Below are 27622 nucleotides of genomic sequence, written 5' to 3' on the forward strand. Positions count from 1 at the left end.
AACGCTCAAAGTCAAGTGGGGGGAAAAGGTTTTCGGAGGAGGTGACAAGGACTCAAATACGTTGAATGCTGTTGATAAGGGCAGAGAAATGATTTAAGGACTTAGCCACAGGGAAGATACCTGAGACGTTGACAAGATCTTTGTGGAACGGACAAAAATGGACAAACCCTGACTGCAGAGGGTTCAGGAGAGAGTATGAGGAGAGGAAATGAAGTCAACAGGTATGGCTAGTCTTTTGAGGCATTTTTCTATAAAGGGGAGCAGGGGAATGGATCTAGAAGGACGTGGAAACTCAACCCCTTAGAGAGAAAGAAAATAAAAATCATGAGGTACACATAAAGAGATTAAGCAAATACATTTTCTTAAGGTCTTTACGTGATTAAACAATATAGAAGTGAGTAAAAGACAAGAATACAGAAGTAAAAGACAGAAAGAGAAAAGACAACTCATAGTTTAAGTTCTTCTCCATTCCCACTGCGTACGATTGGTATTTTTTGTTCCAAACATTAGTCTTGCTGTAGAGAAAAAACTTTTTCTCCCAGAGATGACATGGCATTATCTATTCAGTTCTGCAACTTGTTTTATTATTAGTTTTCTACTTAGTATATGGAGAGCCTCTTTCCACATTGGTATTTACAGATGACTTTTTAAAAAATCAGGTGGAGAAAAGCCTTAGGCAGTGTTTCTTTCTATTTCAAAGAAGCCCTGTAAATGGTTGTGTGAAACCTATGCAATAGCTGGAGATAAAACTAATCTAACTAAGCAAAGTAGGACTCCAGAGCATTTTTCAGTTTAACCTCTTTGCCATAGTTCAGGGCCCGGCTTCTAGGAGAGGGGCGCACTCCCAGCCCAGGCCCTTTGTAAATTAATAAAGGGAAACCTCATCTAAAATGGCGTGGGAGGCCAGCTCTCACACCCCACCATTCTTCCTCAACTGCAGACCCGAAGCAGAGAGAGGTACTTGGAAGTGATGCCGCTTTACCACCGCAGGAGGGCGGGAGGAAAGTTTTTCTCCTCCCCTGGCAACGGCACAGCCAATGAGAGACGGCCACAGTTCAGCCAATGAAAAGCCACTGCACTCGGAACGCCCACGTTAGCGGGTGGACTTTTTGCTTCTAACTTGCGGCCAATTCCCTCTCTGTAAAACAACGTTTTATTTTTTTTTCTTCTCTGGGCTTGTTTATGGTTTTTCTGTCTTTCGTATACCTCAAATTGCAGTTCTTTGCTACTCCCAAATACACCCATTTCGCTGGTAAAATAACTGACAGCTTTTTTTTTTTTTTTTAAGATTTTATTTATTTGTTTGACAGAGAGAGATCACAAGCGGGCAGAGAGGCGAGGAAGCAGGCTGTCTATCCCAGGACCCTGGGATCATGACTGAGCCGAAGGCAGAGGCTTAACTCACCGAGCCACCCAGGCGCCCCTATGATAGCTTTATTTCTAAGGTTAAGGCAGGAATGAGGAAGAGAGGGAACTTGGTAGTTAAGGAACACAGCTCTGGGGGCACAATTCAGCGTCCTCCTTGATGAAGTCCCAGAACCTAAGTCAGGTTCGGTGGGGTGAGGTTCGGAGCTGATGACTAAAGAAAGAATTCTTAAGACGTCTTTGGTGCAAAATGGTGGTTTATTAAAGCACGGGGACAGGACCCGTGGGCAGGAAGAACTGCTGCCCCGGGTTGTGAGGAGTGGCTGGTTAGATACACAGGAGTTGGGTAGGTGAGGACAAAGGGGTGTTCAGAAGGGCTATTGGGATAAAGAAGACTGTCAGGATATGGAAGGCCTGGTTACCATCAAGCCAAGGCCACTTTCCCTCTAATGAGGCACTAACATAAAGACAATTGGGAGTCTCCTGGTGGAATGTCACATTCCTGCTAGCAAACGTCCTTGTGAGTGAGATTTAGGTCTTAAAAGAAATTTAACTTTATTTACTTTTCCTTCTACCTCCGTCTCCTTCGGTTTTTTATGGAGGGGAGGGTGACGTTAGGGCTTGAGGAACTGAGTTCTGTGTCTTTGGAAATTGGGCTATTGATAAGGTAACCTCTTTGTTGTAAATCTCAAGGACATTTGTAAACCGAGAGAGACTCCTGCCTTGCAGGACTGTGATCTCTGCAAGATGACCATTTGCTCTTCTTGTAGGGCAGTCAGGGGTGCCTGTGGAATGTCACACATGTTACCAAGGGGAGTGGGTGGAGAGGGGGTGCAAGGCGCCAGCCCCTGCTCCGTTCTCAGCCAGCCTCCTGCTCCCTCATCACTCCTCACTGTCCTTTTCCTTCTGCAAGCTCAGTGGTTGCTCTTCTCTCCCTTTTGAGATTGTCATTACTACTGTCTCTTTACCAAACCCTCCTTTCCCAGCTTCTCTTCCTTCGGCTTCTTTCAAAGGCCTTGACCTCCCCCCTGACTTGTGCTTTTGGGTGCTGGCTTTACGCGGTCCCAAGGATCTTTGGGGATATATTTGGATCACAGCAAACCAGCTTTCCCTTGTCTCAATCAGGCATGTGATACAAACTGAAAACCGGTGCTCCTGAGGTTATTGCCCCTAACACTCCCCTAAATCAAGGTAGACCGTGCTCCAAGCTGAAGCTGGGCTCCAGAGCTGTGCTCCAAAGGCTGGGTTACCAACCAGATGCTCTTTATTTCAATTTTTTTAGAGATTTTATTTATTTATTTGACAGACAGAGATCACAAGTAGGCAGAGACACAGGCGGAGAGGAGGCAGAGAGGAGGAAGCAGGCCCCCTGCCGAGCAGAGAGCCCGATGTGGGGCTCAATCCCAGGACCCTGAGATCATGGTCTGAGCCGAAGGCAGAGGATTAACCCACTGAGCCACCCAGGCGCCCCTATTTCAATTTTTAAACTATGGCTGTCTCTGGATGGAGTGCTGTGACCAGCAGCGGGGACCTCCAACCCAAAACTCAGCTCACCCTGACCACACGCGGCTGCCTTAAATTTCACCCACATTCTCCTCCCACTTCACTTAAATGCCTTTATTTACGTTCAGCAACACGCTAAGGATCCCCGAAGCCGTTTTCCGGTCTTTCGGTTTCTGCTTAACCAGATAAAGAGGCCCGTGGTCATTATGTAGGTGTTTGCGGAGCACAATTAACAACCCCTGCGGTGCTTTTCTGCGAGCCTCATCCCGAGGCCCAGGGCGGCCCCTGCAGCGGGAAGCCTCGGTCTCCGGGTCCCGGTTTCAGGGAGGCCAGGCGCAGGCCTGTCTTCCGTGGGGGGGGCGGGGGAGGAGGAGGGAGAAGTGAACCCGCCGGGCGCCACCTCTTCCCCCTTCGGGGAGCGCAGGCAGCCTGCGGCGTCCGGGAACTCCTCCCAGGACCGCGCACTTGAACTGCAGGGGGCGGGTCCAATGCCCCGCCCCTGCGCTATAGGCAATCTCTGTCCCTCTGCGGAGCGGACTCGGGGCGCGATGCTGACGCTGTGGCTGGTGCACTGGGGGCAGAAGCTGCTGGTCTGGGGCGCGCTGGGCGCCTTCTCGGTGACGGGCGCCACCCTGATCCTGAACCTTCTGCAGATGCTGACGAGCTACGCGCGGAAATGGCAGCAGATGAGGCCCCTTCCCACGATACCCGGCGCCTTCCCGTTGGTGGGACACTCGCTGATGCTGAAGTCTAACGGGATCGGTAAGGGACCGCGTCCAGGCCGGACGCACCCACACCCGGGGGCCGTGGGGCTTCTTGCCTGCGGGGCTCACTAGCAGGAAGCCGTAGGGCGCAAGAGCTCCGCGGGGCCTCTGCCGGCTCCGCGCCTGCTCCCCGCGCGCCCGCCTTCTCGGCAGCCGAGACCACCTCTACTGGAGGGGCTGGCTGGTTAGGGGAAGGAAGAGTCTGTCCCCGCTAGAGAGGGGGATTCCCAGTTCTATCCAGTTTGCCCTGGGACACCTGATAAAATCTGGGCTCCCCTTTCTTTATGTACAGGCTAGAACGCAGTATTTCTAAAACCCTGTCCCCCCCCCCCTCTCCCCAGCGCTTTCTCTGCTTTTCCACTCCTAACTACTCCTATCTCAAAACACTGCCTGTCTTGGCTCTGGGCTGTTAAAACCTTAAGGGCAGAAACTTCCCTGGGACTGTGGCGAGTACCTCCGAACGGTACCATTACCCTCCACCGACCCACCGCCCTTCGGAAATTCAGGAACTGAATTTCTTTCTTTCTTGACCTTCTTATTTTAGTTCTTTTAAGGAGGTTCCATAATAACAGTAAACTGTGAGGGCAGGGCTTCTGGGTTTTCTACCGATAGCTTTTTTTTTTTTTTTTTTTTTTTTTTTTTATACAGAATGTACTTTTAAAAAATTGTAAAAAAAAAAAAAAAAAAAAAAAAAAAAGTCCTAACATAGATTTGGCCATTTAAAACATTTTCAGTATAAAATCCGGTAGTGTTAAGTATATTTATTCTACCGGCAGCTTTCTGAAGAGATTGATTTATGCTTTGTTGATGAAAAAAATAAAAACAAAAACACAACACTTTAAGTTAGAAAGCTTTCAAAAGTATTTGATATTTACAGTTTCCCCTCGGGGACAGTGAATTAGATCTTAGCACTTCATTTTAACGGCTGTTAAAGTTGAGCTGTAAGTTGAGCTGAAAATTTTTTCCTGAAATGAAGTGATCTAAAATAAGCCTAGGACCACAACTCAGTTTCACCTCAGATTAATTGTAGATAACAGTTTTACTAGTTGAACATTAACTCCAAATCTTGAAGGATTCTTTTCCAACTCTGTCCCCCACCCACTGCCAAAATGCTGTCATTTCAACTTCACAGAAATAAGTAAGGCCTCATGGAGGAGTGTTTATCAAAATATTGAAAATGTTTCCAGGCAGAAGAAATCCAAGTTAACTTTTCACCACCTAAACATCAATGTGACTAATGTTGCAAGAGATTGAAGAAGTGTTTAGATATATGAAAACCATGTTTGTAAAAATTGTCTTGGTTAATACTAAAAGCAGAGCTAATCTCTCCTTCTACCCCGAGGCTTTATAGCATGAAAAAATAATGGTGTAGAAATACTAACTTCTCACCCCCAATAAGAAATAACATGTTTAAAAATGTCATCAGACGCTCAGAACTAGGCTCACTGCTTTCGCTGTCGCTGAGCGCCGGCCCGCTGAAGCGGCGCCCTCGGTTCCGGCCAGAGACGTCTGGACCGCCACCTCTGCGGCCCCAGGGCGGCGGTGGGAAAGATGAAGAACGAAATTGCTGCTGTTGTCTTCTTTTTCACAAGGCTAGTTCAAAAACTTGACAAGTTGAAAAAAGAGGCAGTTGAGAGGTTTGCTGAGAAATGGACTCTTATACCTCAAGAAAAATATAAAAATCACTGGTATCCAGAAAAACCATCAAAAGGACAGGCCTACAGATGCATTCGTGTCAATCAGTTTCAGAGAGTTGATCCTGATGTCCTGAAAGCCTGTGAGAACAGCTGCATCTTGTACAGTGATCTAGGCTTACCAAAGGAACTCACTCTGTGGGTGGATCCCTGTGAGGTGTGCTGTCCCTATGGAGAGAAAAACAATGCATTCATTGTTGCCAGCTTTGAAAATGAGGATGAGAATAAGGATGAAATCTCCAAGAAAGTTACCAGGGCCCTTGATAAGGTTACCTCTGATTATCATTCAGGATCCTCTTCTTCAGATGAAGAAACAAGTAAGGAAGTAGAAGTGAAACCCAGTTCCATGACTGCGACCCCAAGCCCTGTGTACCAGATTTCAGAATTGATGTTCCCACCTCTTCCATTGTGGCACCCTTTGCCCAGAAAAAAGCCAGGAATGTACCGAGGGAATGGTCAGCAGAATCACTATCCTCCTCCTATTCCATTTGGTTATCCAAATCAGGGAAGAAAGAATAAACCTTATCACCCAATTCCAGTAACATGGGTACCTCCTCCTGGAATGCATTGTGACCGGAATCACTGGATTAATCCTCACATGTTAGCACCTCATTAGCTGCTTTTGATTCTGTTGGTGTCAGTGTTGAGAGAAGGTAGAATAAGGCTGACCACATTAAAAGTTAAAAATTCATACTCATAGTAGTAAAGTTAGATGGGCCAAACCGTCAAACTTATTTTTATAGAAAAGTTATTGATAATAATCTTTCTTAAAAAATATATATGCACTTTAGATATATTGATATAGTTTGAGAAACTTTATTAAAGTTAGTCAAGTACCTGAGTTTTTAATATTGGACTTGAGTATTTATATATTGTGCATCAACTCTGTTGGATACGAGAACACTGTAGCAGCAGACGATCTGTTCTAGCACTTTTGAGCATTTACTTTATGGAGAGTATGTAAGTTATTTATACACAGGAAATCTATTTTATGTCATTGTTTAGAAGAATTACGTGAAATCATGTAGTTGCAAATAAAAAGTAGTTTGAGGCCAAAAAAAAAAAAAGTCATCATATTCTTTTGGGAAATTTTTCTAAGAATGGAAATCTCCAGTGAGTGAGACGTGTTTCAAAATACATGGTGAGTTAGTTGATTAGAATATTTAAGGTAATTCTCCTTGGAGTTACTTTCTGAGTGAAGAGAATGACAATATACTGGCTTTTACAAAGGGACTTGTTAATCCAGGAAATACTGGATTTTGGCATCAGACAAAGCTCTGCTCAGTTTCCAACTCTGCTACCAAGTTGTTTAAATTTGAGAAGTTGTTTCAAACTCTCTAAAAGGAGAAGAGCAAGAGAAGAAAAAGGAGCAGAGAAGAACTACAACAGCCAGAAAACACTGAACAAAATGGCAATATCAGTAATTACTTTAAACACAAATGGAAGGGACTGAATTCTCCAATCAAAAGACATGACGTGGCTGAATGGATATAAAAAGAAGACCCACCTATATGCTGCATGTAAGAGACTCACTTTAGACATAAGGACACACACAGACTGAACGTGGAGGGGTAGGAAAAGAAGTTTCATGCAAATGGAAACCCAAGAGAAAGCTGGAATGCTGTACTTATGCCAGACAAAATAGACTTTAAAACAAAGACTGTAATGAAAGACCAAGAGGGTATTCCATAATGACAGAGGGGTCAACCCAACAAGAAGATAGAGCATTTGTAAATGTGTGTGTGTGTGTGTGTGTGTGTGTGTGTGTGTTTAACCGACAAGCACCAAAATACATAAAGCAAATATTAAAGCTAAGTTAGAAGGTTTTGGGGTTTTTTGTTTTATTCTTTTTATTCTTTTCTTATAAAAGTAACTTTATGACAGAATTATCTTAAGGACTAAATTTAATGCATGCTGTTTCTAGATCACTGTCTAGCAGTTGGTCAGAGTAAGTTCCTTAAGTGTCCATCAAACTTGGAGTCCCTCCTTGTCCCCAACATGGAGCTAAACAAAGTGATTGATGTCAGATCATTCTAAGATATATTCTCTGTTCTCAGTGACCTTGTCGGTTGGGCAGGAGGCTGTGCTTTGAATACGTGGCCACAGTTCTGGTCTCAGGGCTGGCCTCAGTAATCTCTCCTGGAGCTCTGCAGTTGGCTTTTCATTGGCCTTGCAAACCAAACTCTTGCTCTGTAGTTCATTATGTCAACACCTGCCTCTCCAAACTGTTCTCTGATATTGTACCCGATACCTTCAAACCACAGGCTCACACTTCCCTGTCTCCTCTGTCAGATCAGGCCAAGGCAGGCAGTTATTATCATAAAGCATGGTCTTTTGACACTGTTGATTTGACCCAGCTCTTTTCATAGAAATTTTGACAACTGTTTGGACCAGGAGACATTTTCAAGCAATATGGTGCAATGGTTAAGATGGCATCTTGTATGGTTTTACTGCCTTAAGTACAAAGCCAGATTCTATAATATACCAGCTCTGTGATATTGGGCAAGTTACTTAGCAGTGCATAATTTCCCCCATTGGGACAGTAATAATAGTGCCTTTCGTCTAACTATGGTAAGGCAGAAAAAACAATGCATCAAAAACCCTAACACTAGGTCTGACATGTAATAACTTGCTGCAGTAAATGAACACAACTTAATGGATATTAGCTATTTGGGGATAACTATTTCTAAGTTTTATGTACAGAAATCTGCAAACACTTAAAAAAATCATTAGTGTTTATTTAGCATCATGTGCAATGGGCATCTGTGAGCCTTAATAAGCTCCTCTCCCACTGCATTTTGCACAGCTTGCCCTGAAGCCTGGGAATGGGTGAAGCTTACAGGTGAATAAGGAGCAAAGATGGGCTGAGCATGCACACATTTATTGGCATTGAAAAGAGCCGGAAAGTTGAATGGTTCATTTGTCCACTTGTCCTTGGTGCACAAATTCCCATGTCAAAACATCTCTGTCAAAATCTTAAGGACCATATTCGTAGCCTCACAGTGGGGTTGGAATTAGCCTTGGTATTGTCAATCAGACATTCCCTTTGCCCAGAAGAAGCCCAGAATCCCCATATGCCTACCAATTAGCCTGCCCCGCCCCCACTCCTCCCTACCTAGATTTTCCCAGCCATGTAAAGAGGTTTCTGCCCCGTTTCCTGACATGTGATCAGTTCCCCAACTAGGATTCAAATCCTCCCTTAACCTCATCTTGTTTGACTCGTGTTCCGAAAGCAGGTCTAACCTTTGTCATGTCTTTTCTCTGAGGTCTGGACCCTGTATCTTAATTCTTTAGTCCCTGGCTACTGTCGTTTTTTTCTCACTCAGAAAACACTCAACAGAGAATTTTGTCATGGCTTCATCTCTTGTAATGCCATACTGGATTCCCCCAGAGAAGGGCCTCATGGATTGCAACATGGAAAAGTGTTGACTCCCAAGTTTCCCACACTCCTTCGATGCTAGTTGGGATTGACGATCACCATTTCCCCACACCTAATGCAAGGACCCACTGTCCTGCACAGCCAATGCCCCTAACCCGGCAGCATTGAATCCCAGGATTTTCCCCACCCCCAGAAGCTTTCTGTGGCCCCAGGTGATTCACAGGTCTTACCACATTAGTGTTACTGTCCTAAAATATGACTCCAGGCATAGTAGTCCTCATCAGAAACTTCCAGTTACTCCTCAGAGCATATACAAGAAAATCAAAGCCTCCAATGCTCCAGTCTCCTCTTCCAATGGCCTATATTGGGCTTTGGCTGCACCTTCGGGCAATTTCCAGACCTCTGCACTTCTGCTCTGCTGTTTCTGCTGCTTGGCTTACATTCTGCCTCTCCCCCTACTTCCTCTTTTCTGCCTATAAAAATACAACTCGTTTTTTGTTTTTTGGTTTTTTTCAATATATTTTTTTTTGTTGTTGTTTGTTTGTTTTTTTTAAGATTTTATTTATTTTATTTATTTATTTGTCAGAGAGAGAGCGAGCGAGAGCAAGCACAGGCAGACAGAGTGGAAGGCAGAGTCAGAGGGAGAAGCAGGCTCCCTGTGGAGCAAGGAGCCCGATGTGGGACTCGATCCCAGGACGCTGGGATCATGACCTGAGCCGAAGGCAGCTGCTTAACCAACTGAGCCACTCAGGCGTCCCAATACAACTCGTTTTTAATGCTCAAATGCTACCTTCGTCATGAAATTTTTTCAGTCCTCCCCAGGAGAATCAGTAACTCCCCAGACTAAAACTTGGATTTTAGCAACCATTTCATTTTCTCTGGTGGTGCAGAAGTCACCATCTCCCATGCTTAGAAGCTCCTTCAGAGTAGGGATTGGGTCCTTTGGAGGTGCACGTTTCTTGGTTGTTATCTTATAATTAAATTACCTTCGCCATGCAATCATTATATCACTTAATAGAAACTGTGTGTTTACCTTGAAGATATGAGAGATGTGGGAAATATTAAGTGACTCGCCCAAAGTAAACATATTAACAACAATAACAAAAACCTGAACCCAAAAGACACAAGAAACTCATTGAAAATTAAATATTTTCTCCCAGAATTTTTTCAGCAGATCATTGAGTATACCGAGAAATACCAAGACCAGCCACTACTGAAACTCTGGCTTGGGACCATGCCAGTAGTGACCATTTTTAAAGCAGAAAATGTGGAGGTGAGTGTGCGGTCAGTATGACCTCTAGTCCCCTTCACGTCTGATGGTGCGAGAATCTCATCAGAATAAATATGACAACATTGTTCTTATATTTAATTGAATTCAGCATATTGAGCAGCTCATTACATATTTGGGGCTATGTAGGTGCCATTTAATGCTTTCCAGATGTTGTCTTAATCCTGGGGAGGGTAGCAACCTCTGGACAAAGAAGCCTCTGGACGCATTTGTTATCAGGTCCGAGATATTTGGTCTTCTTTATTTCTTTCTTTCTTTCTTTTGGAAAGTCTGCATAAGGATGTAGTTTTTGTTTTGTTTTGTTTAAGATTTTACTTATTTATTTGAGAGAAAGAAAGAGAGAGCTTGAGAGGAGAGAGGTCAGCGGGAGAAGCAGACTCCCTGCTGAGCAGGGAGCCTGATGTGGGATTCGATCCCAGGACTCCAGGATCATGACCTGAGCCAAAGGCAGTTGCCCACCCAACTGAGCCAACCAGGTGCCCCAAAAGGATATAGCCTTATAGAACTACAAATAAGTAAATAAATTCCATAAGGCGAGTGGGCAAGTTATCTACCAGGCTCTGTTTCAAGAGTTCAAAAATAAAAGACTAATAAGCTAGGAATATTTTTCTCAAGAGATTAGAGTTTCTGATCCATTACAAGTTTACTCTTCCACATTCATTTTCTTAAAAAAGAATGTACCTATGATACTGATAGGGCAGATATCATTAATCCATGCTATTGAAATAACTGCTCAAAACAATTGTATACCTTTTACTCATCATTATGATACCCGGAGATTTTCTTGTGGTTTGATGAGAAAAGGATTAGGGTCAGGGAGTAAGAATGGGATAAACAGAGCTTCTCGAAAAAAATTAAATATAACTTCCTAGGCATTAATGCTGGGATATGTCTTTCTTAGTTACTGCAGTGAAAATGTTAGATTTCTCTTGTACCACACTATACCAGCCTGGTTCAGAACAGGTAGTGAGGAGACAGGTGTAGGATTTCAACCACTGCGGACTTGGTGTGAGCAGGTTCAGTATGTATGTGAGAGATCTGTCCAGAGTGTGTGACTGCAGTTAGGAGCCTGGCGAGGATTTTGTGCTCAGACCTAAAGGCTCATCCCTTTTACTTCACCTGGATTCCAGGTGATCCGATCACATTCATGGGTTTCAGTGTTACTCACTTGCTGGAGATACTCAAATGTGTACCTAGTCTAGGTCAAGTCCTTATCCTGGACATCATTCCTATTTCAGACCGTAGCAACTCGAATGTCTCCAAGTCATCATGCCCCAAAATGAACTTCTGATTTTCATCTCCGTGGACATGGTCATCTTTGGATTCATTCATCTTCTCTCTCCCATCCTCCCACCCTCAATAAATGACTCCACTTGGTTCCGAGTTCATTGTAAGAACCAGAGCTTTATCTTGGACGCTTTCCTTTTTCTCAACTCCATTTTGTCCCAAGACTGAATGACAGTTACATGTTCAAAACTCAACTTGAGGGACACCTGGGTGGCTCAGTTGGTTAAGCAGCTGCCTTCGGCTCAGGTCATGATCCCAGCGTCCTGGGATCGAGTCCTGCATCGGGCTCCTTGCTCGGTGGGGAGCCTGCTTCTCCCTCTGTCTCTGCCTCCCATTCTGTCTGCCTGTGCTCACTCTCGCTCCTCTCTCTCTCTGACAAATAAATAAAATCTTTAAAAAAAAAAAAACCAAACTCGACTTGACTTCCCTTAAAGCACAGAAATAAAAATGAATCACAGAGAAATAATAGCTATGAGATGTTCCTTTATTTTTTATCTGACAGAGACACAGTGAGACAGAGAACACCAACAGGGAGCAGCAGAGGGAGAGGGAGAAGCAGGCTCCCCGTGGAGCAGGGAATCCAATGCGGGGCTCTATCCCAGGACTCTGGGATCATGACCTGAGCCAACGGCAGATGCTTAACGACCAAGCCACCCAGCCGCCCCTATGGGATGTACCTTCAAAGTAGTGTTCTGGCGTACCTGGGTGGTGGCTCAGTGGGTTAAAGACTCTGTCTTCAGCTCAGGTCACGATCTCAGGGTCCTGGGATCGAACTCCACATCGAGTTCTCTGCTCAGCGGGGAGCCTGCCTCCCCCCCCCCCCGCCCCGTCTCTGCCTGCCTCTCTGCCTACTTGTGATTTCTGTCTGTCAAATAAATAAATAAGTCTTTTAAAAAAGAAAAAAAAAGTAATGTTCTAGCCAGGTAGAATTCAACTTTGAGTTGAAATTGTTTTGATCTCTATATATCTCTCAATTTTTTTTTCTCTTTCCAAGGTAATTTTAACTAGTTCAAAGCAAATTGATAAATCTTATATGTACAAGTTTCTGGAACCATGGCTTGGCCTAGGACTTCTTACAAGGTATGTCATTATAGATCTGTAAAGCTGTCTCACAGAAACCGTTACTCCAATAGGTAATTGATTATGTCAGGAATTGACACAAAGTAGTTCTCCTGTCTGCAAGACTGTGCTACCAGGAAGTATGAGAGAATCTGGAAGGAAAGTTGTGGAGAACAGTGGGCTCTGACAGACAAGAGTCCAGGTATGGTCATCTCCAGCCATAGGACTCAATAATGATGATGACCAGCGTTTCAAGAAGAGTCAGGTGCTGGTGTACAAAAAAGAAGGGAAAGGAGAGTTCGGGGCAGGCAGATCTTGAAAATCCAGTGAAAAAAGCAGTCAGCCCCAGTGAAGAATGTGGAGCACAAAATCTCCATCCTGGAACTTGTGTCCAGACATAGGGCTCCATCCTCTGAGAGAAGGCCTGCCAAGAGAAAGGCAAAACCTTTGTGGGGTCTGTGGAGAATTTGAAAATAGAAGAGATCAAAGTAGAATCACGGACCAGGTTTTTAATAGAGGGGAGGAAAAAAAATTCTAATTTTTAGAAACTTGGAACTTGGAAATTTAGAAAAATTCTTAAATTTTTCAATTTTTATGAGTGCCCCTTTAAACATTAGTAATATAGAATAATAGCTAAACAATGCACAGTCAGTAGCTATCTATCAGCCTTTGTCTTTCTGACTGAAGCATTTGACAATGTATAGATTAATCTCTTTCAGGAGAGTTTTGTTGACTCAGCTAAATTTATACTTTGTTTGTTTCCAATGTTGCCTCTCTTGTTCATGACCATGTATTGTGTTTCTAGTACTGGAAACAAATGGCGATCTAGGAGAAAAATGTTAACACCCACTTTCCATTTTACAATTCTGGAGGATTTCTTAGATGTCATGAATGAACAAGCAAATATATTGGTCCATAAGCTTGAAAAGCACGTTAACCAAGGAGCATTTAACTGCTTTTTTTACATCACCCTTTGTGCCTTAGATATAATTTGTGGTAAGTCTCACTGATTTGTTTCTAAAGTTATGGTGTAGAGACAGAATGGCCCAAACGGAAAATAACATTGCAGTGGGAAGGTGAATGAGGTTGATCGGAAAGGATATTGGGTTTGTCAGGGTGGTCCTAACGCTCAGGTCCCTGAAAAGCAGCAGCCACTGTGAGGGCTCTGAGCAGGACAGTCACAGAGCCAACATGCCTAGGAGGGCAGAGGGAAAAAGGAGCAGGAACAGGGCGTAGGAGAAGATCAAAGAGAAGAAGCAAAAGGGGAAAGAACAATTTTAAAATCTATGAGAACAGAACAGGACTTACGACTTTTTTTTTAAGTGTTTGCCCTTGGAAAATAGACAGAGGAAATGTGCTTGAACTGAATGGTTGCTTCTTGTCCCTGTTTTGCAGAAACAGCTATGGGGAAGAATATTGGTGCTCAAAGTAATGACGATTCCGAGTATGTCCGCGCAGTTTATAGGTAACTGAAGTCCTTTTATATATCTTATCTTAATTATCTTATTTTAATTATCTTTAAAATGGGTACTGATTAGGGCTTAAATTTTTTTAAAAAATTAGTGCTAATAATTTCTGTGATTATTCATAATTATTAATTATTAATGAATTATTAATCTTTTCATTGTTTCAAAATAAAACTTGATACTAAAATTGACCTAGTCATTTAAGCATGTATATGGCCAGGAGAGGAATGGTTTTTTAAATGATGACACACCCAGATTATGCTATAATTTAAAATGATTTTATAATATATTGAAAAATTACATTATGATGTAAGTGATAAAGATAAAAACAATTTTTTAGTATGATTGCCAGTAGGTATAAAAAATATTTATAGAAAGAAAAAACTAGAAGATACTATACCAAAATATTATCTGTGGTTACTATTGTTTTGTGTGTGTGCTTCTCTTTCTTACAGTGTTTTGGGTTTTTTTTGTTGTTCCTTTGTTCATTCTCCTTTCCCATATTTTCTGCTCTGAGAATATATTGTTTTTTAATTGAAATAATCAGTTTTGCTTTAAAACTGGCTTGCAGGTATTCAACGAGTAAGAGTCAGGGCCAGGATTTGATTTGATGTTTCCTATCTTTAAGCTCACTTCTCATTTCACTTTATTTTCATAAATATTTACTGAGCTGGGACGCCTGGGTGGCTCAGTTGGTTAAGCAGCTGCCTTCGGCTCGGGTCATGATCCCAGCGTCCTGGGATCGAGTCCCACATCGGGCTCCTTGCTCCGCAGGGAGCCTGCTTCTCCCTCTGACTCTGCCTGTGCTCGCTCTCGCTCGCTCTCTCTCTGACAAATAAATAAAGAAAATCTTTAAAAAAAAAAAAAAATTAAAAAAAAAATTTACTGAGCATCTGTCACCTGCCATTCATGGCTCTAGGTGCTGACTAGTTTTATCGCAGCACACAAACAGGAAGAAGAGCAGGGAGACACACACTGTAATGAGTGCCAGCATAAATTCTAATAATCGCTTAGAAAGAAAAGATCAAGTTGACATTAGAAAGGAAAATTGGGGGGGTGGGGGCATCTGGATGGCTCAGTCCATGAAGTGTCCAACTCTTGATTTTGGCTCAGGTCGTGATCTCAGTGTTGTGAGATCAAGCCTCTTATGGGGCTCTGCATTGAGTATGGATCCTGCTTCGGATTCTTTCTCTCCCTCTGCTTTCCGCTTGAGCTTTCTCTCTCTCTGTTTCTCTCTCAAGAAAGGAATAAAGAAAGAAGGAAGGAAGGAAGGAAGGAAGGAAGGAAGGAAAGAAAGAAAGAAAGAAAAGAAAGAAAGAAAGAAAAGAAAGAAAGAAGAGATGAAAAGAAAAGGAAAAGGAAAGAAAAGAAAAAAGGAAAGAAAAGGAAAGGAAAGGAAAAGGAAAACAGGGCTATGTCCAATGGATGACTCTCAAGAAACACCTCTCTGAAGAACAGATGTCTAAGTCCATCCCAAAGGATGGATGTCTAAGTCCATCCCAAAGGAGGGGAACCTGTTGAGGTCTTGCTTCTTTATCACTGGAAAAGACGAGGGAGGTCCTCGGGACAGCTGTGTGAGCTGGGTGCTTGGTGAGCACTTCTCTCTGGAAGAGGGCAACCACCCGTGTCCTCTCACTCGAGAGGAATGATCAAGCAAATGAGAAGATATTAAAAAGAGGCAGATTGCATCCCAGTGTGCGATCCAAGAGCCACAGCAGCCTTGGGAGGTCCAGAGCTGTTTCTGAAGAAACAAAAGCAGACATCAGATGGCCACCTAGTAAGGCTGTTCTGTAAGGAATTCCTCCTTCCACTAATGAAACCATTAAAATGTTAAGCTTCCCTGGACATGTAAAAGCCCATGCATTCATGTTGAGTGTAGAGCACGGAGCTCTCAGTAGCCTCTAAGACAGATCATCTTCATTTCCATATACTACTCTTGTTGAGAGCAGGCACCAAAGAGGTGCTAAAGAAATACACGTTTCTCGTGCATCAGCTGATGTCTTTTCATCCTGTTTATAGAATGAGTGATTCCATACATCGAAGAATGAAGGCGCCCTGGCTCTGGCTTGACTTTCTGTTTCTCACATGCAAAGAAGGGCGGGAACACAAAAGGAGCCTAGAGGTCCTCCATAACTTTACCAATAATGTAAGTCCTCCATTCATTTTTTTTGTCGTGGTAAAAGATATATAATATAAAAATTTGCCATTGAAGCCTGTTGAAAGGTCCCCTTTGGTGGCAGTAAATACATTCACAATGCTGTGCAGCCATCACCACCGTCCATTTCTAGAACTTTTTTAAAAATCCATGATTTTTGTGTTTTGTGAATATAACCAGTGTAGGACCATGGAGCCTGTGCCTTATAAAACTTGAATGGAATAATAGACAAAAATAGGCAACATGATTAGATTTCAATTCTGTATTTAGTAAATATTAATTAAACACTTGCTAAGTGTCAAATGCTTTACCTAGTGTTAGAAATAGAGTATTGAGTAGGACCTATATGTTCCCTACCCTAAAAAGTTCCATTTAGTAACAGAGGTTATCTATTAAAAATGACAAAATGAGGGCGCCTGGGTGGCTCAGTGGGTTAAAGCCTCTGCCTTCAGCTCAGGTCACGATCCCAGGGTCCTGGGACTGAGCCCCACATTGGGCTCTCTGCTTCGCGGGGAGACTGCTTCCCCTTCTCTCTCTGCCTGCCTCTCTCTCTACTTGTTATCTCTCTCTCTCTGTCAAATAGCTAAATAAAATCTTTTTTTTTAAAAATGACAAAATGCAGTATGGACTGTGAATAGTTTTTAATAGGGTGCTGTATTAAGAGAATAAAGAGATGAGGATTATAAGGGTCTTCTGGGAAAATGTCTGGAATAGACAGTTTTCAAAGGCAAAGGACCTTTTTGGTAGTATTTCAACTCAGAAAAGATAAAAATTAACTGGATATTACTATTTTATTTCCAATTCAAAGCTAACAAAGAGATAGTGATGTTGTTTTCCGATATAGGATATCAGTCTGCATTAAAGACGAATCTAGAACAACCACCTGGCTTAGGAGACTGGCCAACAATCTGTCTTTCATGGATACAATTGAGTTTTTCCTCAAATTTCATGCATGAATATCAGTACCAATAATTAATGAATTCCAAACCAGATGAACAGTTATTATTCGGTTAATAAATACTGAAAATTGCATACTGAATCTGAAGCACCAAGGGTTCCTTCAGGACATCTTGCCCTCAAAGAACTTGGGGTCTATTCATTCAAACCACTTGGTTGAGTCAATTGCCTGACAGGAGAAAAAAACGTTGAGTTGGTGGCTTTCACGCTTCCATTCATTCAGCAAATAACGAACGTTCTCAAAATGCCAGGCCATGTTCTAGAGTTTGGAAATAGATCTGTAAACAAAGACAAATTTGCTTTCATGTGGGTCGTACATTTGAATTAGAAAAGAAAGACACCAAATACAAAGTGTAACATCATGCCAGATGGCCAGGGAAATGGGAAAAAATAAAGCAGGCTTGGGAAGATAGTGCTAGGGACTAGTGTCGCAGGGATCAGGAAAGGTCTTTCTGACAGTGTGATGATGTGCAGAGACTTGAAAGAAAGGAGGGAGCCAGCCATGCGGAGGAAGTAGTCTCACCAGAAGGAACAGCAAGCAAACAGGTGAACTGATCATCAACTTGCTATTTCTTTTTTCCAGTACAACATGTAATTACAGTGATGGGTCCTGAATCTACCATACAAGGACTGCGTTCTCTCCACACCTATACTTTTATCTCCTTGGCTCATTCAGACCTCTAGAGAGGATTAGGCTGTACCCCATTGGAAAGACTATAAAAAGAGCCCTCGAAAATTCCGAAGTTACCTGACATTAAATTCATCTTTCGAAGTCTTATCAAATAATGCCCTAAAATTGATCAGGAAGCTTGGCTGTATTTTTATAAGAGCCTAAGTTATTACTGTGATAGCAGGGATAGGAAAGGTTTAGAAAAAAAAATAAGTTAAAGAAGCTAGTATATTTCCATAGGAAGGCGTATGGTTAGGTTCTAATAAATTCCAAACAAAAGCATGTGATTGCTTAAATCGTAGGTCATCGCTAAACGGACCAGTGAAATGAAGAGAGACAAAGGACACAGAAGTGCTGACAAGGACTCTTCATCTTCCAAAAATAAACGCAGGGCTTTCCTTGACTTGCTTTTAAATGCGACTGATGATGAAGGGAATGAGCTAAGTCATGAAGAAGTTCGAGAAGAAGTTGACACTTTCATGTTTGAGGTATTTTATATCATCATGCTATTTTCCGATACCTTTAAATAAATTTCAGGTTTTTTGGAGAATCTTTAACATTATTTTTAGAAGTTTAATGAAATTTTTGTATTTATTTTAAAGATTTTTTTTTTTTAGATTTATTTTAGAGAGGGTGGATGGGCTGGGGGAGAGAGAGAATCCTAGTAGACTCCACACTAAGCATGGAACCTCCTGTGGGTCTCGATCCCACGACCGTGAGATCATGACCCGAGCCCAAGCCAAGAGTCAGATGCTTAATGGACTATGCCACTCAGGCGCCCCTAATGAAATTTTAAAGTAGCTTCATATAATTAAGGAAGAATCATTAGATTAGCATTAAAGATTATAAAATTTAATTTTATATTTAAGTATCAGTATAATTAATTTTATAATTAAGTATCAGATCAACTTCCTTGTTCAGAAAATCTTTGATTCATGGTGGTTACAGAATAGATACAGAGTAGATACATTTTTTTTTTCCTCAAAATAATCTAAGGTCTATCAGACTTTCCCAAGCAGAAGAGCAGCCAGAAATTACTGTCCATTCTCTACATCGCTTCATGCTTCCTTTTCATCTCTAAAACCCATGAGTCTGTTTCTTCACTAGCTTCTTTTAAAGAAGTCTGTCTTCTTCCTGCCTCTACCAATGAGTACTTAGCTACTGCCGTGAGCTGCCCCAGCTGAAGGAGAGAGCAAGAGTCCTCCCGAGAATTTAACCAGTTTGTGATTCTAAAAAGATTTGTGATCTTCAAATAATAATAGTAATAATAAAAGATGCACTTTTTACAGAGATAATTCTAACTATATTAACTATTACAAGGAGTGAGTCTCAATACGTGGCTTGCCAAATAAAGAAATGTTTTTTAAGCACCATGTGGTGATATTTTGGAAGTGGAGGAAAGCAGAAAGCATCAGAAGTTTTTGATGGCTCAGTGTACGTTCAGCGGTGTGTTCGCTGCTCTGCCAGCAGCCGTCGGGATGTGATGCTAGCACCTGTCTGTCGGTCTGTCTGTTTTTCCTGAGGGAGGACAGTCAGCGCCCTGGAGCAGGAAGCAGGTGGCGTCAAGCTTCTGTCAACTTGGCTTCTCCTTCTGGTTCATACTGGCCCTATGAGATGGTTTCAGTCATCCCCTGATCTCTGTCCCAGCTTTCCTGCGTAAAATAGAGAGATGGCGTAGAGCAGTGATTTCAAAGTTCTTCTTTAAGTAGAGCACTTTATTGAAAAGAAATGTTATGCAGAAAATGGACATCTACTTAGCCAAAAAGTGGAGAGGGTTTCAGCATGTGGGCTCTGGGGCCAAGTCCCAGCCATAACACATCCTAGAGGTGTGACCTCGGGCCCCTCATCCAGCCTTTCTGGGTGTCAGCATCCTCGTTGTCAGAGCACGGGGCTTGTAGTTTAGACCAGTAACTTTTTAAAGTGTCCCAAGAACTGTGCCTGGCATGTGGGAAATATGTAGCAGATATTGGCTGTTATTTGATGTCGAAGGGGAGAGACCTTCTCCCATCACCACCCCATTTGCACACATATGTGCGTACGCATGCACTTACACATACGTGCACACACACACACTCACTGCCATCCACGCGCCTATTCCCTACACATATGTACCTGTATATGGCACACACACACCCATCTCCCACCAGTGACCTCGCACACCATGAAAACAACCAGACCAACGAATGCTCTCTTTCTTCCAGTTTTAGCATTCTTTGAAATCCTAAGTTTTTTCTTCTTTGCATGGAATAGGAGGCATGCCCCAGACTCTAGGAGTGAGACCTCCTCCCTAAGGGAGCTGCAGGCTCTCAGTGCCCGGCCTTCCATTGCCTGGCTGCCAGGCACTGGATAGGAAGGTTTTTGCCCCTGCCCCACCCCAGCAGCGTGCTCTGGTAAAATCTATGCTTTGTTTCATTTCATCCTGCTTTCTCTGGGTTTCTCAGACAAAAGGAAATAGGACTTTCAGCCTCCAGTATTTGATCATAACAAAAGTATTTCATGATGTTTTCGTGAAGAACAATTCTGTTGGTTTCTGCAAAGTACTTAGTGTTTTGTCTGGAACTCAGCACATGTTAAATGAAGCTATTGATCAATTTCTTGCAATGAGAATATTCAGAACTGCATAGATACCGCCTCATGTCCAGGGGACAGGTAAAACCTACCTTGCAAGTGGGGGAAAGTAGAGAAGTACAGATCTGGCAAAGCTGGCTCATAAAAATCACACATTTCCCCCCCCTTTTTTTTTTTTTAAAGATTGTATTTATTTATTTCAGAGAGAGAGAAAGAGAGCACAAGTCGGGGGGGGGGGGAACAGAGGAAGAAGCTGACTCCCCACTTGCCTGGGAGCCTGATGTGGGACTTGATCCCAGGACCTCAGGATCATGAACCAGAGCTGAAGGCAGATGCTTAACTGACTGAGCCCCCCAGGCACCCCTGGACTTTTACCCCTTCAAAACTGTCTGGTGTGCCCCATTCCTGGGAATGCCCCTTATCAGCACAGTGAACCACTTCTCACCGGGTGGACAACTCCATGTAGCAAAGAAATGTCTCTCTAAGCATGAACCTCCACCTTGAAGGGATTATTTTATCTGTTTGCTTCTCACCAAGGTGAGATGCTGTGTGGAATGAATTTATATGTTCTGGAGTCACATTGCAGCTGTTAGATCCAGAGACAATTCAGAACAGGGTCATCATTCCTGATCTTCTTGATATAATTCTGCTTTGTAAGCCATGTTTCTTCTCACATTTGTAGGGCCATGATACGACTGCAGCGGCAATAAACTGGTCCTTGTATCTATTGGGTTCTTACCCAGAAGTCCAGAAACAAGTGGACAGTGAACTGGAGGAAGTGTTTGGTATGTCTGACCCCATCGTTAGCTGCTCCGTGAGTCCCAAGTCCACTGAAACAAATGCCACTGAAAGTGCTCATCAAGGATGTGCAGTAGGGCCTGTTGTAAAGACACCATCATAAGCAGGAAAGCTCCCCTGTGGGATTCCTTCCAGTACTGTCTCCTTTGCAAGGCCTCTTCTGCTGACTTACAGGCATTTTGTAACTGCCTGGCACGTGACTGCCTTGAGCTGGGTGCTGGGGATGCACAGACACATGCTGTTGTCTCTGAGGACCTCACTGCTCAGTAGATGGACCAGCTGTTGTGCATGGAAACCTGGCTTTGCACTTGAGTAATAGGAAGAAGGTGCTCTTTGGGAGCAGCAAGGAACAGGTGATATTAGAGGGCGTCCACGAAAGCTGTTCCATATTGGATTGCGTCTGGCCACAAATGAGAGGAAAGGTGGGTTAAGCTGGTGGACATACATTTCAATTACACAACCAGCAATCTGCTTGTGTAGTTGGGTATGCAAGGTGTAAGAGTGTAAGTAAGGAGTCCTAGGCGGAAGCCAACAGAGATGTTGTCAGAGGCCCAGTCTTGCTCTTTTATGCTCTCTATTCTTCACAATCGTGGCTTTTGTCTTCTTGATTGTTGTTCTAAGTCTCATGTTTGTCTTCAAGACTAGACGAAAGAGGGAGGGGCAATGAAGTGTGCTGGCCGACCACAAAGAGGCCATGCATTGTACCATCAATTTTATCCTTTGTTTAATCACACATCATATGGCTCCCAAAGCTGGGAGGAGGAAATAAAAGATTGGTGCAGCCAACCAAAAAAGTGGTATCTGATACAGTTGCATGGAGACAAGAAGTAGGAAGGGGAAAATAAAGGTAAGAGGAGGAGAGGTCAGGCATTCTAGAATGAGGAGAACAGATGGACAATGGCACGGAAATGGAAACATCTGGAAGACAGTAGTGAATAGTGAGGGGCAGCTTGGATTTAGAACCTATAGTAGAACATATTGAGAGATGATTTTGGACAAGTTGTTTTGTGTTCATATGATGTGAGAACTGGAATTTCATCCCAAGAGGGAAGACTTTTATTTTGTAGAACAGAGACAATTTAAACTTGTTCACTCTGCTTCTGTAGTCATTTTATTTTTTTCTGTATTGATTTTAATTTCTCTCATATTGCTTACAATGAGTTAATCTGGTCTTTGAAAAACTCACACCTTATTTGTGGATACGTTCACATTTTGTATCCTCTACAATGTCTCACTTGTTGCTGGTCTCACAAAAACTTTTTGATATCACATAATTAAAATGCCGTTATTCTAGATGCTTTATTCTGGTGCTTCTCCTGTTTTCTGTGATGGTGCCTCACTTTCTCTTCTATCCCCAGTATTAGCTCTAAAATTTCAAAAGCAACTAATCTTTGGGCATTAAGTTGCAAGTTATAATTCCTCTTGTTACACATAAAATTAACATTTATTTGTGTCTGTTTAGTTGTTTTGTAACAAAGGAACTTATACACTGTTAGTGTTTAAAACTGACCATTCGGGGCACCTGGGTGGCTCAGTGGGTTAAAGCTTCTGCCTTTGGCTCAGATCATGATCCCAGAGCCTGGGATCAGGCCCCGCATTGGGCTCTCTGCTCAGCAGGGAACACCCTTCCCCCCATCCCTGCCTGCCTCTCTGCCTACTTGTGATCTCTGTCTGTCAAACAAATAAATAAATAAATCTTTTAAAAATAATAATAAAAATAAATAAATAAATAGAACTGACCACCCCCCCCACCCAGTGAAACAAAAAGAAAATTTAAAAATAAACAGGAACAAAATTACACTAGAGAATGTCAATCCCAGTTAAGTTCTTATAGGCTCGCTGAGTCTCCTATCCAGTGGTAGGGCTCAAGTCATGAGGAGAGGATTTTATTTCTAAAGTGTCATCCTAAACTTCAAGGATGCCCATTAAACATCACAATTAAACATGCCAAAGGAGAAACTATGCTATAAAGATGCCCACTTCGTCTCTAACCAAGAGATCTCTAACCCACCCTTCTCTGATCTTCTAGAAACCCATTTAAAAAGAAGTAAATAAAAATACAGGAAAGTAGACATATACATGTTGGTAAATGCTAACTGTCCATATTCACATAAAGACGTGTAATATCTGAGCCCAATATTGAGGAAAAGGAGAAAAGCTAGAATTCTATGCACCAACACATGGGAACCAAGCACTCTCCATCTTTAGCAGAGCTAAGGGAGCAGATGGTGTGTTTTGTTTGGTTTGGTTTGGTTTGGTTTTTTGTCCCCCAGAGAGCACAGTAGTGTTGTTTATACGAAGTTTTGGTTGAGACAGAAAGGGTTAAGAATAAATTTGGAATAGAAAAGGGTAGAGTTTCTCTTCGCAGTGTATTGTGCTCAAATTGCCCCCCAAAATAAGTTGAGACCCATGGTGTAAAGGAGAGAAGAGAGATTTCAAGAATAGCATGACTGAGCACAAGGGGGCTGGAGAAAATTAAAACAAGAAGATTGGACTCCATCAGTCTTCCATTTTTCATTTCCTCCATCTCCTCCCTCCCCCACTTTCCTCATCTTCTCCTTCATTCCCATTCCCGTCTTCCTTAGTAGATTCCTCTCCTACATCCCCTTCTTCATCATCCATGTCAGGAATTAAGAAGTACTGTCATGGATTTGGCCAAATACCATCTTGGATGTCCTCTCCTAACTCATCTGTGCCTGCATCAGGGTGGTCAGTAAACCAGAAAAAGAAGCTTTCTGGTTTCTCATGCTCCCCCTTCCCACTGGCTTTATTTTGCATTTGACTGGAGCATCTCTTCAAATCCTTTCCGATTTCCATTTGACTTCAGTAGGCTTTAAAGATGGATCACCCTCTCATCCAGATGAAATTCTCTGGAGAGAACTTTAAGGAAGGGTTTTTATCAAAATGAACACCTATTCTATAATGATTTAATATCTTCAAATTCGGTCACTTTGACTCTGGTCAGATAATGCCTCTTCGTCTTCCTCTCTAAGTAATAGCAGATTTGTGAGTGGTTGACAGATGCTGTTACCCCAGAATTTGGGATTTGGGTGATCAATTCCATCCTCCTTTGGAAACATGATTGAGGCATTTGTTATATTTCTGTTATCACTTCAAAATTCTTCACTGGCTTTTTCCTTAAGTCCATCTATTTCATTTTGTACCTCATCAGTATGTTCATTTGCTCCTTGCTCTTCTTCTTCCTGTGGCAAGTCCAGAGAGGTTGATGTCTCCTCTGGCCTGGAGGCAGGAGGCAATCTCCCTGTCTTTGTTTGACCCTTGCTGGGGAGAGAGTCCAAGAAGCTGACCCAAGAGAAGATGTATATCTGGATTCTCTGAGAACTCAAAACTAACCATTTTAAAGTGTATGATTTAGTGTAGTCACAATGTTGTGCAGCCATTACTCTATCTAATTCCAGGACATTTTCAGTACCCCAAAACGTAACCCTGTACTATTAATCAGCCATACTCCCTTCCCTCTACCTCCAGCCACTGGCAACCACCAATTTACTTTCAGTCTCTACGGATTTACTTGTTCTGAGCCCTTCCTATGAATGGAATCATACAATACATGACCTTTCGTGTCTTGCTTTCTTTCACTTAACAGGTCTCATTTTGTTTTGATTATGTATAATAGAAATCCTACTTTGGCTGTAAGTATTTAACATTTGGTGCTTTGATTAATTCCTCTTGGATGTCCCATTCCCCAAGCCCACAGAGTTCTCTCATTGTCATCTCGTGTATTTCCTTTAACCAGGGAAGTCTGATCGTCCTGCCACCTTAGAGGACCTGAAGAAACTCAAATACCTGGAATGTGTCATTAAAGAAAGCCTTCGCCTTTTTCCTTCTGTCCCTTTATTTGCTCGTAATATTAATGAAGATTGTGAAGTTGGTAAGCACTCTGTAATTGGAAGAGTAGGTAGAATGGATTTTTTTAATGTACATCTTACTCCATTCTTATGGCATATTGCCTACCTCTTGACAGGGGGTTACAAAATTGTGAAAGGCTCTCAAGTCATCATCATTCCCTACGTACTGCATAGAGATCCAAGATACTTCCCAAATCCTGAGGAGTTCCAGCCCGAGAGGTTCTTTCCTGAGAATTTGCAAGGACGCCATCCGTACGCATACGTGCCCTTCTCTGCGGGACCCAGAAACTGTATAGGTTTGTATCCATCAGAATTGATTTCACCTTTCCAGCCCACATGGTAGTGCATTTCTCACAGAAATTTCTTTGCGATGTAGTGTCTCATAGGCAACAGTCTTTTAAAAAACTGGTTTCTTTTCTCCTCCCCCTCACTATATGTTATTGTTCCAAAAAAGACTATCATAAAGTAGATATGATATATCATATCATATTATTGTTCCAAAAAAGACTATCATAAAGTAGATATATAGCAGCTAGGGCTGCTATAACAAAATATTATCAACTGGGTGGCTTAAACAACAGATCTTCATTTTCTCATATTGTGGAAGCTGGAAGTCTGAAATCGAGGTGTCAGCATGGTGTTTTTTCTCTGGACACTTTCTAAAGCTTGGCTTGTAGATGTTGTCTTCTCCCTGTATCTCCCCAGGGTCTTTCCTGTGTGTGGGATCATGACCTGAGCTAAAGGCAGATGCTTAACCAGCTGAGCCACCCAGGCACCCTGATTTTTTCTTTTAATAAAAAACACCATTCAGATTGGATTAAGGTCCATCCATATGACCTCATTTTAAGTTAATTAACCTCTGTAAAAGCCCTATCTGCAAAACAGCCACATTCCAAGGTACAGGGTTAGGGCTTCAACACATGAATTTGGGGAGGGACACAGTTCAGCCCATAACATAAACACAATCAGTTACATAGTAGAGTTTTAAAATGTCAATTTTAGACCAAAGAAGAATATATTTTATATGGTGGAAAATTTATTTGTAATGATTAGCTGTATTTAACCTAATATCTGTGTTTGTTGCTTTAAGAATTGCATCATGCAAAATGAAAACAAAGACTGCTCACCATATGGCCAGCTGAATTACTTAACCAAAATGAATGCATATCACCATGTATTATAAACACTTTCACTTTAGGATCTCCAGCATTTTATCATCCATGTAAATGCAGGTGTTAGTAAAATAAGGTCAGATTTAAATGATGAATCTGAAACATATGGTGACTCTATAGTAAATTAAATTAAAGGCCCAATAAGAAAGCCATCTAAAGTAGCGATTCTCATGCTTCAGTGACCCCAGAATTTTTCTGGGATATTGCTCAAATACAGATACCTACCTCATCCGACCTATTCGGATGCACTGGGTAGGAGCAGAGAAGGGAACTGAAGAATCTTCCTTTTTAACAAACATCCCCAGTGATTCTGATTGTCCCTACTGTGAAAATATGAAATTGCTTGCTTTCTCTAATAGGATCTGTGATTTCTCAGATTTGAGATATATGTGTAATTAAAGTAATGCTATTTACATTAATTTGAAGGTCAGAAATTTGCCATAATGGAAGAAAAGAGCATTCTTTCCTGCATCCTGAGGCATTTTTGGGTAGAATCCAACCAGAAAAGAGAAGAACTTGGTCTAGCAGGAGAGCTGATTCTTCGTCCAACTAATGGCATCTGGATCAAGCTGAAGAGGAGAAATGCAAATGAATCCTAACCGTGTAACTGGACTGTGCCTTTGGCATGTAAAAGGTCTTTCTTGAAGGAAACTGGATTTACTATTTCTAGGTTGGAGATCAATACTCTTAGTCCCTAGACCTCTTTCTTGTCCTGCTTGCCTTGCAGTCAAGTCCACCAAAGAGTTTTGTATTTTCATCACCACCATTGATCTTATCCTTGGTTTTGATCCCAAAAGTAGGGTTAACTGATGATGGCATCCAAATAAGCATAGGACAAGTTTCTCAACAAAGGGATCCACGACCAACTCAATTTCACTTGGCAGATCCAAAAGATATAATTTAAAGTTCCAGAATTTTTAAAAGGTATTCTTATAGACTAGGGAACATATATATGCCTGTATACATATGCATTTAATTTGAAAAGCATGAGTAATTAAGTATTTAGGCATAAGAAGCTTAAGTTTTTTAATTATATAAGTGGCATCAATTACGAGAAGAATTATTATTACAGCACTTTTGGGATTCTATCACCTAGAGTAAATAATTCTTATGTTGACTCATAGATTCTGTTCCTACTTCCCTTTTGACGATGTGCTTGTAGCCATGACTTCATTATTCATAATATCACAACTACCCTTCTGTATCATATACAGTTGGGAAAGATTCCTCTTGGTAATATCCAATCTCACACATTGCATCCAGGTTAAATTATGGCTTTTGGAGCGGGAAGGTCCTTATTGCTTATCTTGTTTGCACTTCCTTTCATTAGAAGAAAGGAATGAGATCAATGAGAAGGCAAGTTTCTACCCAGAGCCATGCCACTAGCAGGCAATAGGGCCGGAAACAGAGATCTGTATTCTATATCTCACCAGGCCCAATGCGATAGACTTCACTATGTCTACTTTTACTTTATGGAACTCGGGTCTGTAACTAGGTGTGTCACTAGAACACAGGTTTTTGGGGCACCTAGGGGGCTCAGTGGGTTAAAGCCTCTGCCTTTGGTTCAGGTCATGGTCCCGGGGTCCTGGGATCGAGCCCCGCATTGGGATCTTTGCTCTGCGAGGAGC

The 27622-nt window shown here is 42.2% G+C and overlaps 2 protein-coding genes and 1 pseudogene across 3 annotated transcripts; 2 read left to right on the forward strand and 1 right to left on the reverse strand.

Annotated features, from left to right (window-relative positions):
- Window positions 1–111: 111 nt before the first annotated feature.
- On the forward strand, window positions 112–27622 carry LOC101684052 (cytochrome P450 4V2). 2 transcript variants are annotated; one of them, XM_013059018.2, is made up of 12 exons: window positions 112–221; window positions 3522–3630; window positions 9866–9978; window positions 12275–12360; window positions 13145–13335; window positions 13735–13804; window positions 15825–15951; window positions 17890–18075; window positions 20838–20940; window positions 24711–24845; window positions 24939–25118; window positions 26421–27622. In XM_013059018.2, the coding sequence occupies exons 2-12, from the start codon at window positions 3522–3524 to the stop codon at window positions 26591–26593; spliced, it is 1473 nt and encodes a 490-aa protein (XP_012914472.1). In that variant the 5' UTR covers window positions 112–221; the 3' UTR covers window positions 26594–27622. The 2 variants fall into 2 exon arrangements, with proteins under 2 accessions (XP_012914472.1, XP_004757853.1); XM_004757796.3 differs by lacking the exon at window positions 112–221 and having other exon boundaries at window positions 3313–3630.
- On the forward strand, window positions 4598–6379 carry LOC101683785 (protein BTG3-like). Its single transcript, XM_004757795.3, has one exon. The coding sequence runs from the start codon at window positions 5184–5186 to the stop codon at window positions 5940–5942; it is 759 nt and encodes a 252-aa protein (XP_004757852.1). The 5' UTR covers window positions 4598–5183; the 3' UTR covers window positions 5943–6379.
- On the reverse strand, window positions 23468–24354 carry LOC101683486 (annotated as a pseudogene).

Source organism: Mustela putorius, unplaced genomic scaffold, assembly GCF_011764305.1.
Source record: "Mustela putorius furo isolate JIRA1106 unplaced genomic scaffold, ASM1176430v1.1 tig00003932_pilon_pilon_pilon:0A:0A, whole genome shotgun sequence".
Taxonomy (NCBI): domain Eukaryota; kingdom Metazoa; phylum Chordata; class Mammalia; order Carnivora; family Mustelidae; genus Mustela; species Mustela putorius.